Source organism: Fukomys damarensis, unplaced genomic scaffold (genome assembly GCF_012274545.1).
Source record: "Fukomys damarensis isolate Sample0158 unplaced genomic scaffold, DMR_v1.0_HiC HiC_scaffold_16, whole genome shotgun sequence".
NCBI classification, from domain to species: domain Eukaryota; kingdom Metazoa; phylum Chordata; class Mammalia; order Rodentia; family Bathyergidae; genus Fukomys; species Fukomys damarensis.
Window position 1 is genome coordinate 109,963,719 of NW_022900928.1, and position 18,590 is coordinate 109,982,308.

At 33.7% G+C, this 18,590-nt stretch overlaps 1 protein-coding gene across 14 annotated transcripts in view; it reads left to right on the forward strand.

Moving 5' to 3' along the window:
- Map2 (microtubule associated protein 2) overlaps positions 1-18,590 on the forward strand; it is a 202,984-nt gene that overhangs the window by 171,496 nt on the left and 12,898 nt on the right. For 11 of the 14 annotated variants that reach the window (XM_033764590.1, XM_033764591.1, XM_033764593.1 and 8 more), the window contains 3 exons: positions 1,197-1,258; positions 6,153-6,300; positions 10,942-11,282. In XM_033764590.1, coding sequence (XP_033620481.1) covers positions 1,197-1,258; positions 6,153-6,300; positions 10,942-11,282 — 551 coding nt within the window. The remainder of the gene's footprint in view (positions 1-1,196; positions 1,259-6,152; positions 6,301-10,941; positions 11,283-18,590) is intronic. The other 3 variants (XM_033764594.1, XM_019206324.2, XM_033764596.1) reach the window with 1 other exon arrangement.

The following is an 18,590-nucleotide window of genomic DNA, read 5'->3' on the forward strand; positions in this document are numbered from 1 at the left end:
AAAAAAAAAAAAAAAAAAAAAAAAAAAAAAAAACCTCAATTCTAGAATCTGTGAAATATTATCAACCAGGCCTACATACCCCAAAGCATATTGTAGTCAGTTATTATTTTGGCATTAGAGCTGTCAATGGCATAAGAAACCTTTTGAAACTCATTTGGAGGGCTTATAAGGATAAATATGTTTCCTTAAGGGTCTGTCTCTTACCAAAGAAAACTAAGGAGGAAGTAAACACATAAACTTGCTTTTTTTATTTTCTGAAGATAACTTTTAAAATATGGGTGGTTTTTCCAAAACAAAAGGATTGTCTTAAATTGTGAAGTACTTAAATCAGGTAAGTCATCAATATAAAATATGCTCAAGATGATGGAAGTTTAAAATTGAAACCAGAAGTATAAAACAGCAGCAAGAGAAACAACAGTAACAGATGTGGTAATAATTTCACACAGGAAGTGCATGTGCAAGAACATGGTCTATATTTACTGAACTTGAAATTTCTTTCATGTTGTCTGTCCTTGACAAGCTATTTTTCTTCCCTTCTCATGTAGTGCATTTCACATCAAACAAGTGTGTTATTCTTATTGTGAAGTGAAGGGTGCAGAGAGGAAAGGGTTGGCTGATCGTGACAGTTTGGAATGTAAAATGCAGCAATAACTGTAGGTATGCCAGTGGCTTCCAGAAAAACGAGAGGGTTTGGAAATCTCAGTGAGTGCTCTATGTCACGCCAACCCTTGAAAGCAATCCGCTTCTTTTTCCTTAGATTTTGCAGTGCTCACATTCCTATTCTGTGACTTCTGTTCTAAAGAGTCTGACTTCATGTAGTAGTGATGCTTTGAAAGCAATCCGCTTCTTTTTCCTTAGATTTTGCAGTGCTCACATTCCTATTCTGTGACTTCTAAAGAGTCTGACTTCATGTAGTAGTGATGCGAAGGTATATTGTGAACCCACAGAATATGACTGGTGTCCCTACCTGTGCTTTCCTAAACACTGAAATACTCTAAGTAGCACATACTAGTTAGTTACCTGCTATATTATTATGATTCAGGTCTCTTCAGTTACTGAATCTGAGCCTCAGAAAAAACAAAATTTTGCTTTGCATTAATCTGTTGATACAATAGAATATTCAAATGGTATTGAAAAAATGCATTTGTGTGATCTTTAACCACTAGGTTTGAGTATGTGTCTTTTCTTTTCCACAGCAGCAGGTAGTGAACCAACTCAGGCTCCCAGTGTATTTAAACAGGCAAAGGACAAAGTCTCTGTGAGTAAAATAAGTTTTTCCTTGTTTCTCATGTAAAGCTCCTATTGGTGTTAGTTGCATTGCCTTAATAACTTTAGATATTCTTTATATTTTTAGATATTTCCCCTTAAATGTCATTTTAAACAATTCACTCACCCAGATTGATACTCAGAAGCAGCCAAGCAAGGATTATCATCCTCTGGAATGGCATGTGATGGTAGCAGGTGGGGATATGGCTGGACTGCTCTTTATTAGTAAGATAAAAACATGAAGCAGCACAACGATTTGGTTAAAGCCGGAAAGGCCAATTCATCTGCTTTATATAGAATCAAATTTACCATTACAACCAACATAACTATTTTATAATAGCTTAGGGATGGTGGTGGCTAAGTTCATATATGCATTTCCTCAGGATAACTAACTACTAGAGAAATGGGTGTTTCAAGAAAAATATTTAAAGGTTTTGCTACATATTGCTAAACTTATCTTTGCCAAATTCTGAGATAAATATATTGTTGTCTTGATGTGGTTCTATTAATAGGTTTAACTTATTCATGTTTGTAAATGTTTTCTACTTTTACTTTTTGAATTTTATTTTTCACATTATTAACCATATTTTGAAGAACAGAATCAACATGAAATAGTTTTTGCTCCTTTACAATTACAAAGAAGTTAAAGAACTATTCAGGAAATCTAAAATTTATAATAAATAATTTGAATGATGTTAATAACATCATAACATTCTGAGTCTCCATAATTATATGTGATATTTAAATAATAATTCATAATTTGACCTAGTAACTGATAGATTTTTAAACTTCTACTTTTTATTTATTGTTAAAAGAATGATTCATTTCCATCAGTGACCAAACTTTTGATAATCATTTTAAACCTGAAAGGCTTCACTTTGATCAAGGAAAATATTTGACTCTTATATGAATATTTTCAGACATATTCCTGAATATATATGATAGGTAATAGAATTCATTTATTGCTTTGGTCAGTATTAGGTTTTATTTGGAAAACAATGAATTCCAGTCTTTATATTTCTTTACCCTCTGTTTCTAACTGAGAACTAGTGACTTGTCATGTACAAATCTTACACATTTATTATTTAAATGATCTTCTTTTCCGGTCTTAACTGTCTAAAAAGAAAGATGATGAAAATTCCTAATAATGTAATTATGAAGATTAAATACAGTAATTTTATACAACAGTATACAGTGTATTGACTGGAAAATAGCATTCATTTAATAACAACAGTTGTTATTTGTTGTTATTATTTTTGTTATTATTTAGAAAGTAAATGTTTTGGTGGCTGGGGATTTAGTTCAGTACTGCAGCCTGCCTTGCAAGCGCAAGGTCCGGAGTTTGATCTCCGGTACCAAAAGAAATAAAGGTTTTTAAGACCAGATACTGAAAATAAGTCTGAGTTTTTCCCCTGTAGGAAAAAATTTAAGTATACATCTTTTGGAAAACCTGTAGGAAATATTCAAGTATTTAGTCTGTAAGGACATTGTATGATATAAAACTAAATTTTTACCATGTCCATCTCATCTTTGTGAAGAAGACAGATAAGTTCATTATACTTAGTTTTTCTCATTTAACATCGCCTTTTTTCTTCCTAATACCTCACCCCTCTATTTATGTTTTCTAAAATCTCTAGACTAATTCTGACTTGATTTGTCTCTGATATTCAAGATATGCACGAAAATCGTCCTCTGGTTTTTGTCTTATCCTTTATTATGAAAATTACTCTGCATCGGAGTAATTGGATTTCTGATAGCGAAGCGGTTTGCTTAGCATTAGCACTTCCTTAGAGGCAATCCAGTTACTTCATTCTTCTTTCTTAGAACACATTCTTCAAATTCATTCTTTCGTGGGTAAGATCAATTAAAAAAGAACAACTGTGCTGACCCAGTTAGACTTCCCACTCGTGGCCCTGGGTCTGCGAAAGAAGATGTGATTTGTACAATATGTGCATGCTTGCATCCCTATGGAAGTAGCTGTGAAGGCTAAAATGAGATAATATTCTCAGTTTCATCCACCATCTTTGAAACAGCTAAATCAAATTAATTATTTGAAGATAACAGTCTTTGCAGTTCTTGTCTGTGTTTTTAACAGTGTCTTCCAGAAGACTTGTGAAATGCCAGCATAGCTTTCTCCAAAAGCCACTTACACTTGCAGACCATTTCCCTAGGAATCCTCAGCAAATGTAAACTAAGGCTGGTGATTTTTATGGGGAATTAGTGTGGAGCTGACTTTCTTTCTTATATTTTATAACACGTCACACAGACTGTCATCTATGCATAAAAAGATCTCACTAATTCTACACAATAATCAAGTCCCAGTTCTGTTTTACTCATTATATATAACTCTGCATATTTTCTAAGGAATTCAATATAGATTATCTGAAAAATAGCTTTTCTCAATCTTTAAGCTAATGTTTTATATTACTAGGTCTATACATTGTCTAAAGTTCTTAAAATGTGCTCAAGATATGGATTATATGACATTTTAAAGGTTGTACTTATATATTAGGAGAACATTAGACTATAAAGACATTTTCCAAAAACAGTATCATCTTGATCCTGTGGATTACAGATTTTATACATAGCACCTATGAGGAATAGTTGAGAACTATAGATAAAATTATTTTTAAAATTCCCAAATGTAGCCACTTAACATCATCCTTTAAACCAATAAATACTGTTTTGCTCATTACTATTGTAATATTCTTCCTTTTTTAAACTCTATATTTTTATTAGCAATGCATCCTTAAAAAGTTGAATTCATGATTTGAAGATTTTATTGCAATCTCTGACAGTGGAATGATTTCATTGATAAGAAGACTAGCAAACAGTTTGCAATTTCTAAAGACTTGGCAGTTGTGTCATCTCTCATTCCATTATAAGATAATGACCCCACATGGGACTGTATTTCTCCGGTATCCCAAAAGGCAGAAGAAACTATAATATTTAATTTAGAACTAAATTCTCTACAAATAATACACATTTTGACTAAAATGTGCAGCGGGAATTGCCTCCATAAGCTTCCTACAGTGGGCTCCTCAGAATAACCTAAGTCTACTGCAGAGACAAGAAAAATCTTGAAATTGTGTACTTTTCCTGAGAAATTTACTCCAGAAGCTGGGGGCAAACCACAACCTCAGAATGCTTCCTATGTCTCTGCCAACTAAAATAATCCACGCCACAGAGGCATGCACATGTCTTTTTCTGCTTCTGAACCAAACTCCAGCCTTGAACTTTAACCATGAGAGATTTTGGCACCAACCTACATCTTCCCAGAAAGAGTCTCTCTCACCTCCCTTGTACAAGGTTCATTACAGAATTTCTACTTTCAAAAATATCTTCTGGTTCCCTGGGTAGAGTTGAGCAGTTATAGATTCCTATATCAAACCACTCGATGTTTTGGTCTCGGAATTTCAAAAAGCTAACTCCTCCAAGACTAATTCTTTTTTCCATCAGTCTACCAATCACTGTTCACTCAATAATTGTTCATTGTTTCTGTACTATGTACTGAGCATAAATAGTCACAATATTTGAAAGTAACAGGGAGCAAATAATATAGACTTGTGTTCTAGACCCGATGAATACAAGGTCTCATGGGTCAGCACTATTTTTATGTTCACAAACAGTACATATAAGAAGTATTGTTAAGTTAGTTCCAGCTGAACAGAAGTGTTTAATGAAAAATCTCTTGTTCGCATATGAATATACATTTTCATCATTGATTACAGTCATTATATCATGTATTCTTATTAAAAGTGTGCATTTAATTTAATTATTTAATTTTTATATGTTTGTACTTTTTAATTTTTTAATTTACTTCATAGTTTGGTTTATTTTGTACTTTTGTTTGTTTTCTTTCATGGCTAGACTTCTACCTTGTCAAAGATTCCTGCTTTACAAGGTAGCACAAAGTCCCCAAGATACAGCTCAGCCTACTCTAGCACGACTAAAAGGGGTACCTTTTCTGACAGTTCTTTAACACAGCCCACCTCAGTGGGCTCCACAGAGCGTTTGCCATACTCAAAATCAGGGAACAAGGTAAGGCAGTAGGTTGACAAAAGGTGCAGAAAGGAGCATAATTTGGGAGATGATTATATGGCATAATATAGGATTAGCATAAAAACAAGGATATAAAAGTTATCTAACATATAAATAACAGAATCTGTTAACAAACACAACTGGAAGTTTTTTATAGTCTCCTCGTAAAACAGTATAGAAAATATTTTTCTAGTTATTTTATCCATTATCAATTTTTCTTGTAAGATATCAAAAACTGACAAAACAAAATATATTCTGTTATACATAATGACATATGCAATAGATAATTTGGTATAATAACAACAAACTCTATTGTACATATATAGTAGACCATTTAAAGTCACCTTCAGACACATTGAGTTTAAATACCGCCTCTGCCAAATCTGTGAACTTGAAAAAAATTACATTAACTCACTAAACTAATTTCCTCAGATTTAAAATGTGTCTAAAATGGATGTGGTATGCTCCGCGTTCCTGTCACATAGGTGTACACTATATTTAGGAATATTATTCATGCAATGCCTTTGGCCAGTTCTTGCTGATTAATAAATCATTATGCTAATGAAGGTTTTTTCAGCAGAATTAGCAATTTGCTGAAGATTGCTTTAGTAAATTAACTTCCAGAGCTAACTCTAGAATAATATAATTGTGCAAAATATCTAGGTAATGTGAACTCCTTCTAAGTTATAAAGTACAAATGCTTATAAGTATATGAGATTTAGTAGTGTACATTATAATAAATTTATCAACACAGGAAAAAAACATAGCCAGCAGAGTGTTCTCACGTTGTATAATTAAAATAAAGATTCACAAGAACCCAGTGTCTTTTTGTTTTTCCAAATCAGGATGGCATAACCAAGAGCCCGGAAAAGCGCTCTTCTCTTCCAAGACCGTCCTCCATTCTTCCTCCTCGCCGAGGTGTATCAGGAGACAGAGAGGAGAATTCCTTCCCCCTCAACAGTTCCATCTCCTCTTCAGTGAGACGGACCACTAGTAGGTTTCTCTTGGTTTGGCTTCCTATGTAGTTATTTTTTAAAATCCCTTAAGTGGAAAAGAGCTTATTCTTATACTTCTATTTTACATTTTTCAAATAAAGCATGCATTAAGAACAGATAGTCTTTGTCCTAAGAATCAGAGAATATAGACTATAGGGGATCCAAAATAGCTTTCTGAGTAAAAACAATTGATGGAGGAAATAGAACCAATATTACCTTGTTGTATACTAAATAACATTGAGATAAAGTAATTTTTCTAAGTATATATTTTCTTGTTTCAAGTTTAGGACAAATTTTTCTTAAAAAAAGAAATTAATTGAGAAAAACAACAGTCGGGGATTTTTAAAACATGTATTTATACAAACATAAGACTTAAAATTCTAATTCCTAAAATCTAAATGGGAAGCAAATAATTACAAACTTAAGAGCATGTTAAATTTGTCAAGAATTTGCATTCCAAATGAGTTGTAAACATAATATGACCAATTCAGTAGCTTCTCCTCTGATTGATGGCCCATAACTGATTGGCAATTATGACAACTTATGTAATTCCTGTCATTACACATTTACAGATAGTGTGCTGCTAAAACTATCCAATAAAAGAAGGATTCAAAATATTTTCCTATTACAACAAAAATGGCTACCATTTATTGAGTATACAGATGCAAAACTCTTAAGATATGTTTTTGACTCAGTTTAATACACAACACTGATAGGTATGAATAGCTGAAATTCAGTTGACTAAAAAACTGACGGTAGAGAGGGGATAACTTGTCCATTACTGTATAGCTAGGGAGTGGTTGAATTTGATTATCAACCCACCATTAATTTCATAAGCTGTCCTCTTAATGTCTTCTCTATATTTGGAAGAACTGCTCTATAGAATTACTTAGAAAATAATACCTGCCATTCAGAAACTGTATGCATAGGTGGAAATTGCTATCACGATCAAATAATAGTTGACTTTGCCACTGGCTTTTAAAAACATTTAATAATAATTGGCCCATTTCCAATATGATTATTTTGTGTGATACTTATGCAATTCTTTTGCCTACAGTGAAAATGTTTACTATAACTATGTGCTCAGCAACATTTAGTCTCGTGAACTCTTAGCATCTTTTAAAATCTGTGCTAGAAACACTTTGAAATTATCAAATCTCTTTTTTATAGTAGGAAAAATAAATTATTCTATTGAACCGGAAAGGAGGACATCTAAAAGTTAGTAATCCCCAGGGAAGTGAATTTAACTCCAAATATCTGGATTTAGAATTGAACATAAACAGTAACCCCACAGATGATGAGACAGACAAAGGTACCACGTTCCCTGAGGAATATGTGCTGCTATGGAAGCAAAATGGCACTGTTTCCACAAATCCACATCTTCATGCCATTGGATTCTGTCTTTTAACTTGAATCTGTGTATAAATTGCTCTGTAAAATATTCTTAGTTAATGCTGTTTTGACATTCTAGTTTTATGTTCACAAACAGATTTTATCACGTTACTTGGCAATAAAGCGTAACTGATACTCCGATCACCTAAAACATGGGGCCTGATTTAGCTCTACCTAGCAATGTCTAAAAGGAATAAATACTATCAGAAAAGCAATAAATTCGCCACTTTCATTCTACCATCTCCTTGACTGAACACAGGATTATCCTGGCCTTTCATAAAACTAATGAAAGGACTTGAAGGAAACAGTGCTATGCAGGAAATTCATTTAGCCCAGGAAGAGGAAAAGGCTTTGTCATTGAGTTGAAAAGATAAATAAGGGCCCAGTTTAATAAACTCACAAATATTTAAAAAATCATATTAGTTTTTTTACTTTGACCTTTTAATTTCAGAATTAAAAACTCTCAAACTTACTGTTTTGATGGTGAGAACAATTTATTGCAATAAAATCTGGTCATGTATATTGAACAGCAGTGTGAAGGTCTTAATATTCATCGTTTATCTTCATTCTTCAGAACACAAAACTTGCCTTTTTATGAAGCCTAAAATTATTTTCTACCAGTATAGAAATGACCCATACTTTAGGAAAAAAAATTCTTACAATAAGAATTATTGCTGACATTCACTGTATTACTTCAGCTCAGTCTCCTTACAGTAAAGAGCATATTAGCATATTTTTATAAACTTTAAATCTAATTCATTCTTTTAAAAAATGAACCTGCTGTGTTTAAACCTCATGAAAGTTACCAAGATGGTCATAGTGGCTAATTATACAGAGGAGATCCCTTTCCAGATTAGGTGAGATACCCAAAGCTGGTGAAATCACAAAGAAAACATTTGAGAAAGAAATTTTTCAGAAGTATATGATAACACAATTAAACCTACATAAAAAATGTATTCCACAAGGAAGCTACAAATACTGTATTACTTGTGGTCCTAATATCCCGGTCTTGAAATATTATCTCTCTGGAAAGCAATAAATTAAAAAAGAAACACAGATGCACACTGATGCATCATTTTTGCTTCCTTGTATTCCATTTCTATTGTCAGATGAATAATAGGACGAATTTGTGCCTGTTTGTTAAAAGCCAAACCCAAGGCAATTTTCTCTTAATACATAAAAACTGCTCACAGAAAGAGGAAGTAAAATTGTTCTATTTCTCCAGAAAATTAAACCCAGACCAGTGAGTAGATATCTGCTGTCTATAGGTCACAGTGTCCAAAGATTTCTCTTGAGCTCATTCCTTACGTTAAGCAATGACCAAATTAAATGTTGCCTTCCCAGGAAGAACTTCTGACATTGATGATCAGTTACATTGGTTGCACTTCAGTGATTTTAAAATTGAGTCCTGTCTTAATCTCCTACAATATTTCAGAAGATCTGTTGATTTTACATAGTGTACAGTTACAATAACCAAAAAATACAAATTGTGCCTTTCCTCATAAAATACAAGTTATAAACGAAATCTAAATGCTTAAAAGGGTGATTTTCCAACACTAAATATTGTATCAGGCTTAGAATCTAATAACATCTGAGTAAATGAGCTTCAGTGTCCTCATTTCTTAATTAAGATTAATAAGGGCTGCCACTAATTATTATCCACGTTTGTTTGCTTCAAACTGTTTGGTATTTACAAAAGGGCTTTGAAATCTACATGCTTTACACTTATTTCTATTATTCCTCTTTCAGAAGAGCATTTGAAATGGCATTAAAAATACATACAAAAAGATAATCTGAGAGAAACCTAGTATCAAAAAGAAATGAGGAGCCGGGTGTGGTGGCCCCTGCCTGTAATCCCAGCACTGGGGAGGCTGAGGCAGAAGGATCACTGTGAGTTCGAGACCAGCCTGGGCTACATAGTGAGTTCCAGGTCAGTCTCAACTACATAGTGAGGCCCTGTCTCAAAAAACAAAACAAGAAAAACCAAACAAAAACAAAAAAAACAGGGAGGAAATAGTAAAATAGAAGGGGTGATCAAAATATACAGCAAAATATTTCAGTTTTTAAAATTAATACAGTAAAAAGTATATTACCATTAATGCATTCCCTGCAAGGGAATCTCATTATTCTTGCCATTCTTTGAAGCAGTTCTGGAAGTTCTCTTTTGTGATTTTATGAGTTGTCAATATGGTGCTGCCACTCAGTGGAATGGCAGGCTCCTAAAAGCCTTACTATGTGTCCTCATCCATCATATTCACTGGATCTGGCACCATGAGACTTCTGGCTCTTCCCCAGAGTCAAAATGCCTATGAAAATGCTCGGAATTGATACAGAATATTGAGGCAGTCAGGACAGAGCAATTAAGTATGAAAGAAGATTTCTAGAACTGCTTCAAAAAATATCAAAAACTATGAGATAAGTGTGTTCAAACTAGGGGAAATATTTTCAGGAGGATTAATAGAAATATGCCTTTTAATCTACTAATAATTTTTGTAATTTAAACATTTACCATATTTCTTAATAAAATGAGATTGGGCTCAAGTGGCATCAAAGAAATTCATCTCTGAAGATTCTGTATCAATAACACAATCAGGTACAAGTTTCACTGTGAATATTTTGTTACAGCAAGAAACACCTTTTTAGTAGGAGGCACAGGATAAGTTTTCTTCTAAAAGGACTAAGTGATGCTGTATAGTAGAATACTGTCTGCCAGCTTCCAGTTAACATTTGTGCAACCCCCAGTGCTTCTCAGTATAAGCAGAGAAACGAACATGAGACATGATTCGGTCAGTCCTTTTCTGCATGGGCTAACTCCATGTGTTGTAAAATTCACAGATCTGTGTCATATGTACATCTGGAGCTCAGAACGAATAAACTACATAGACGAATGAATGATCCGCATGTCATTCAGCTTCAAAAATAGGGAGTCTGTGTACCTTAACGATCATTCAAGTAAAAAAATAGTTTTTGACACATTTGTAATGAGAACTTCGGAGAATAAATCAGGAAAAATGAAATTTTATCCCCATATTAAAAGGAATACAGTTTGAAAAGATTGTCACTAGAATATGAACCTAGAGTATGTTCTGGCATATTTTTAGCATTTTGTGATAATTCATAAATATTTCTAAATGTTTCAGAAATTTAATATATTATGAGTCCTCGTAATCTACAGGAAGAAAAATACCCTACAGAGAACTCTGTAATGCTGCTGTCTGGTGTTTGTCTAACTCATTTATTAATATAGGGTCAGAGCCAATTCGCCGAGCAGGAAAAAGTGGCACCTCAACACCTACTACCCCTGGATCAACTGCCATCACTCCTGGCACCCCACCAAGCTATTCTTCACGTACCCCAGGCACTCCTGGAACCCCCAGCTACCCCAGGACCCCTCACACACCAGGAACCCCCAAATCTGCCATCTTGGTACCCAGTGAAAAGAAAGTGGCCATCATTCGTACTCCTCCCAAATCTCCTGCTACTCCCAAGCAGCTTCGGCTTATTAACCAACCACTGCCAGACCTGAAGAATGTCAAATCCAAAATTGGATCGACAGACAACATTAAATACCAGCCTAAAGGGGGACAGGTAAGAATCTTGAACATCTGTTTGCTGCCAAAAATAACATCATGGTCATTATTAGGCTGCCTTCCTCAGTGAACAATTCTTAAAATGCAAGGGAGATAGAAATATTACATAATTACTAGTTACAACTCACTTACTGCTGAGCCTGGACCTTATCTGAAGAAGCAAACATAAAATGTAATGAAAGTCACATAATTCTTTTCCTTCTGGTCATTTTTAGGTGACGGTTTAGTCATGTAGGAGTATCTTTCTGGTGATTTCCTAACAGATCTTTTCTGAAATATCTCTATGGTTTTAACTTGAAATTAAAGTCATTTTTCTGGTGTCAATTTGAGATTTCTACTTCATCATGAGTTTAATTTTATTTTCAGTGATTCACTTTTGTTTTCTTCCTTTTCCTCCAAAGATTTCTTAGAAGATCTTTTACCATTTTCCCATGTTTACTCTAAAATCAGATCATGGTTTACCAAGTTACTTCTCTGGCTACTATTTCCTAAATATTGCAAAGGGCAGCAATTTATGTTAATAATAAATAGACCACTCTACATAAATCTTATGAAGTTATAGCCTTGGAATCTCTACTTAATAGTAACTGTAATGGGTAGTTATTAGAAAAGATCATTAAATTCTGATTCCAGAGCAAATGCTTGTGTCTTTTCCAACTAGGTGGCTTTGAGTTCTGCTTTGATCTGAACCTTGCTCATCCACTGTACATTTTGGACAAAGCCAGGCAGGAAATAATACGAATATGATTTAATATTTCTTTTATAATTTAATCACTTTTTGGATAATTCAACTTTTCTTGAAGAGTGCTAAAAGAAAACATCCACCTTTGAAAGAAGGACAAAAGCAGTAGTTCTCTTTGTACATGAACAAACTTGTAATACCTCTTCACAAATTCGTAGAAACACTTTGCCTTTTTTTTTTTTTTTTTTATTGAGTTTATTGGTACATTTAGGGATACAGTACAGTTACATTCATTGTTGGGATCATGTACCTTTACATGGCAAGTCTTGATTCTCATTTTTTCCCCTTACCTCTGCCCTCCCTTCACCCCCTCCTCCCCTCCCCATCTACAAACACTTTATTTTCATCTTTTCATTCTCTCACATTTTTTTCTTTTCCCTTTTTGTTCTTCCCCTACGTATCACACCTTCCCTACACCTTTAGCTCCTTTCCTCCCATTTCTAAATGTCAGTAATCTTATTAGAATCTTATGCATTGTTGCAGAATATTCACACCAGGGAAACTATTTGGTATTTACACATGTGGGACTTATTTATTTCACTTAGGAGTATATCTTCAATATTCATTCATAGGAAAATGGAAACACTTTGCCTTTTAACCTCAACGTTTTTCCTGCCACTTTTTCTTGTTTCTTAGCCTTTCTGCCACTGATTCCTAGAATCCCTCTTTCAAGCCAGAGAAAATGTATTTTAGAGGTTAGAGGGAGGATCTGGCCAAAACATGGAGCTACCAAGGGCCTCCTACTCACATCGAAATCACAGTTCCGTGTTGATCCCTCTTCAGCTGGAAACTTTCTTCCATCTCACTACAATTCTGTTTAAGAAAGCCCGTGGAGTTAAGAGGAATCAACCAAGGGGCTGTGAGGACAACTGTAACACCCTATGCTATAGTCATAGTAAGATACTTTTTTGTAGAAAGGCATTATGAAGAACACGAACTATAAGAAACTTTTATAAGCAAAAAAACCCAAATTGTAACAAATTTAAGCCTATAATTCCAAAAAAACTTATGCTATCCTTATATTTATCAGTTCTGTGAAGTGAGAAGAAAAAAGAGAAGGAAATATTTTGGGCCTTTTAGAAATATCCAAGGTTTGCACTGTTATTATATTTATGCATAAATAATTAAAAGAATAATTTGAAATCAGTTTAGTGAAAGTAGGAAAATTCTCAGAACATTTGATGAAAGAGATCTCTTAAATAACTATTATCTATATTTAAAATCAATTATCTTTTTATAAATGTCTCCCTGTTCTGGTATTCTCCTTAACTAACATCTCCTTGCTTATATTAAAGTACTGCTATATAAAAAAATATATTTCTTCTTAGAATCACAAAAAATGTAAATCATTTTTGGGATTTTTAATTGAAACTAAAAAAAATATATAACAAAAAGGGAAAGGTATCACTATAATTTTTGTCTTACTCAAATTTCAATCCTCATATGATTTCAAAAACAGCTTTGGCATGGAAATTTGAAGCTTCTGAAATTTTAGTGAAGTAATTCAATGCAAAGTGTTATATTGATATGCCATTGAAAGTACATCATATTACTACACTGCGTTGACTTTGGAAAATTATATTGCATTTTCTTCATATTTTTTCTCCTGTATTTGAGAGGTTTCTTTTTTATCATAAAATTAGCATTTTTAAAGAGTCTAGTTAAATTTGAATTTCTATTTATAATGTCAAGGATCAATAATAAAAATATTAATTCTATCATCAACCTCCCCATCTTAAAAATAACATAGACTATTATCTTATTTCTTTGAAAATTCCAAAAACTCAAAGTTTTCAATTCATTTACTCAGTTATTTATTCACCAAATATTTGTGAGCCCTATTATGTGGTAGTTTAGGTTTGGCAAATGTAACAATGAACAAAACAGTCAAATATCCTGAAGTTCTTGCCTTCATGAAATGTACATTTTAAGAGGAAAGGCAAGCAAAGAAAAATGACATAGAAAAATATAAAGAATGTGTAGGAGAAAAGTAAAGATAAAAAATGGCTTAGGGTGTGTTGAGGGAAAATTGCATTTCTGGTAGAGGGACAAGAAGGGCATAAAAGAGTGATACTTGAATAGAAAGGCCAAGGAAGTAGAAGTATAAGCTCTGTTGATCACCAGGAAGTGTATTTCAGGCACAGAAAACCATAAAAGCAAAGGCCCTGTGGTAGAAGCAGGTCTGGAACAGCAAGGACATTAGTGTAACTGAAACCCAAAAGGACAGCAATGTAACTGAAGGGTAGAAAGTTCACTCTACTTTATTTTTAATATTTTCATCTCTGTTGAAATGACTTCAATAGGTGAAATCTGACATCTTTGAGCCTTATTTTCATTTCCTTTCTCCATATCCCATATCTTGAATATCTTTAACATGCTACTAATGTTGTAGTCTTCAGCAGCTTTACATTTGCCCATTTTTCTTTTTCTTTCTTATTTATTTATTTATTTATTTATTTATTTATTTATTTATTTATTTATTTATTTATTTCGGTACTGGGGGTCAAACCCGGGACCTTGCACTTGCAAGGCAGGTGGCGACACCACTGAGCTAAATCCCTGGACAGTTCTTATATTCTTAAATGAACAGTACATTGTGTAGCTATTCGGTATCTATATTATCTCCCTTGCTAGACCATGACCTCTGAACAGTCAAAAATGAGTTCCATCATGTCTTCAGATTCTCATGCTGAGTAGGCGCTCAATAAATATTAAGTGATAATTAAATGTGGTATGCCATATTTACGGGGCAATGTGTTCTTTCCAACAGCATTAGTGAAAAAGTGGGAGTGTGTTATGCCATTGCAATTATTACCTAAAGAAACACTTCACATTTAGACAACCATGAATTTTGATGAAAGGAGTATCGGACCGGGATTTGAGAATTGAATTTTCTTCCATGGAAGTGTTACATGGCATTGGGTACTGATCTCCCTTGTCCTTGTGTTTCTTTTTTGTGGAACAGAACAGCAAAATAATACTTGTTTTTGTGTATAGTACCTTTTTGTTTCAATAGACTAAGAGGGTGCTTAAGGCTCTCAGATGCATGGTTCTCCATAGAGCGTGATAAAGTTTTGGCATTACAGCTATCCCGAAAACAGGCACTGAGGCATTCTGATAGACTCGGTGGGTGCTGTGCTGCAGACAGCAAGCTGTGAAGAGCAATGTTTCGGAGGCAGAAGAGGCTGTGTACATGGGGAAGAGGGAGTGACAGAGAAGGGGGAAGAAGGGCATGAAATCGGTGAAATGGAGACCAGGAACTTTTATATTTTGGTGGAAAGATGAGACAATATCCTTGAACATTTTTAGGACTTTCATATGCTGGAGAATAATATACTTCCAATTTTATATTCAAGAAAATGGAATTAATTCTGGAGAGAACTAATAAATAATAGTAAAACAGAATGTTCGCACACTACGTAAAATTATGATGGTTATGACTGTGAAGGCTTGTCTATTACTGGGTGCTATTAACATATAGGCATGTTTATGAACTAGAAGACTAAGAAAAAGACTGAATGAGACTGCTCTCTCATTCACATATTTAATCTTTTATCAGACACTTACTGAGCCTGCTAGGTACTCTGTGACAAAAGAGAAATGAGAGACAGAGAGGTATGGGCTCCACATGGAAGCAGACAGGAAAGTTTTTGCTTTGTTTTGTTTCTTTGTTTTTCCTCTCCTGCAGTCTTGCCCTTATTTAATTTTAAATTCTTTCCAAGCCAGTTATTTCCATCTCAATAGGGGTACAGTAAATGCTAAATCAAAGAACTAATAAAATGCCCTATGAAGTCAAAAATACTGTCAGTCAAGCCAGTATGAGGAAAAAAATCTATCCACTAAAATTTAGTAATTATGTTTACAAAGTTTATTACTTATTTATGGAAAAATTGATAATAATAAAAGCTCCATAAGTTTAGAGACTTTGGCTTTATGCAGTAGGAATTTTATAACTGTAATTCGCATGCTTTTTCTAGGGTAATAAGATGTTTTGAAGCTTAGATTTATAAGTGCCAATTATAAAATCTCTGAGAAAAGTATGATTTTTCAATTTATAAAATTGAGGCCTGTGGCTCTTCTTTTTGTCTGCCCTTCACTCATGAGCTAAGCAAAGACATGGAAACAAGTCTTGAATCTCAGGTTGCTTTCAGGTAACTGATCAGATTTTGCCACGTTATTATCTTCACTAAATCCTTAACGTTTCCTAAAATTTAAAGGAAAAAAATGACAAGAAATTATAGCCTATGAATTTGAAAGGGCTCATTATCTATACATTTTCACCAGTCGCAATGACTGTTATTAAAATACTCTTTCCTGCTCCTCTTGAGAGACCATCTAAAAATATTTAACAGTGGGTTTAATTGCAAAACATTTTAAGGTCTCTCCCACCAAAATGTTCTTTCCAAACTCTCTGAGAGCGAGGAAGAAAGAAACGATTTTGCAACTGAGGTTTATCCCTAGAGCATGCCTCAGGGTCTAGACAGAATCCAATCTTTTGGACATCTAGTTATTGTCCATTCCTCAGCACGATGACTGAAGTGTGGATCTTTGAGTAAAGAAGCCAGCACCAGTTTTACTGTCAAACTAAAAATAATTAATATTGAAGTCCCACTCTACAAGATACTCAACTTGATGTTGGAATGAATACTTCTGGCTTATATGTTGTTTTACTAAAAACTGTATTTTCAAAGTGTATTTTCTTTCATTCTGTGTTTCATATTACCAACTAACTAGTAAGAGAAGTTATTCTTGCCTGCATGTCCTATATATTTTTCTCTTTCTATCCTTTACTACAATGTTCTTATCTTTAGGGGAAAATTTTAGTTTCTCTAGAACAATTAAACGTAGTAGATAGCAAGTACCATTTCATTTAAATCGTCATTATAAAATCCCACTAGAGTCACACAAATATCCAGAAAGTAACTGTAATGTTCTTCTCTACCATATAGGAAGAGTAGGAGGAATTAGTAAAAATTTAAATAATTCTGATTATTTTTCACTTGCATTAACCTATTCTTAAACAGCTCTTCTTCATATGTGAATGAAAAGTCAACTCTGTATCCAAGTGAACCACGAATGTTTTATAAAACCCATAGGTTAATATCCTTTTTGGCCAGCCTCCCCCAGGTGTTCCTGATTGGGCTGAGCCCAGATGGTATGTTACACTCAACTTGGAGTTTGGGTAATCTGGAAAGAATTAACAACAACAACAACAAAAAGGGGACGAAGTTGAAAATGTAAACAAGGCCCTTAAATTATGGGATATAATATACCTGTAAGCATTAAGAAGTCTGGAGGAATTTGATATAGGGTAGAACCTTAGGAAGATGATCCAGCAGATTGATTTAGTTTTCACTTCAGCTGTGAAATAAGCAGAAGAAAAGATTATCATATACTTCCAAGTCATTACATGTTATACTAATAAAGTAAGTGCTTTTTTGACAAATAAATTCATAAAAATTAAAATGTAATTTAGAGAATAAAAATGATTAAGATGCAAAGTGTGTATGTACCAGTTCCCCAAGATGAATGTAATTATGTATCACAGACACTAATAAAAACAGATGTAGTTTATAGATAATCTTAAATACTCATTACTCAATTTTTCCTTCCATTCCATGAACATAGAAAATTGATCATTTGTTACGCCAGGAATTTAGCTCAGCGGTTCCTCCTCCTGCCTTGCAAGCGCAAGGACCCAAGTTCGATTCCTGGTACAAAAAGAAAAGAAAATTGACCATTTGTCAAATAAAATTTTGTTACATTTTTTCTAGACAATCCATAAGATATTAAAATAATTTTCCCAGGCCGGGGATTTACCTCAATGGTTCGGTGGCCTGCCTTGCAAGCGCAAGGACCTGAGTTCAATCCCCGGTACCAAAAACTAAACAAAACAAAACAAAAAAAAATAAAATAAAATAATTTTCCCTTTTTGGAATACGAAAGTTTTCCTGAAACTGAACATTCATTTTCAAAAAAAAAGGGGGGGGATTTTTATTCCTATCCAAAAAACCTAGATACTTAAAACTCAGTTCTTTGATTAAAAATAATAATAATTTTTTATTATTAATAAAAATAATTATGGACTATGACTCTATCTCACAGCACCCATCTATATTTTCCTATTCTGAAGGTTGCTGTTATTTGTGAAATTAACTCCAAAGTGTTCATTATTTATAAATGACCCTAGAGAGCTTTGGCATGATATAATTTGCAATTTGCTAAGACAGAAAGATGAGTCACTATGAGTAAGTGGATATGCAGATGTAAGCTGTAAAACTAGGGCATAAGTCTTACTATGCATCAAATATCCTCTGTCCAAAGTAGTTTTTGTGTTTCTCTACTCAATCATTAGGCAAGATGGAGAATGAAAGTGGAAGAGCCTCTTATATTCATGCTGTCATACTTGGTATTATTTTAGATAAAAACAATGTACTATGAAGCCATTGCAATATAGAACTATGAGCCACTAAAGTTATCAAAGTCTGCTTTATATAGGTTGAGAAAGCACCATGGAAAAAGCCAGCTAGTTGTTTCACTGGAAAAATCTACAACTAGGAAATC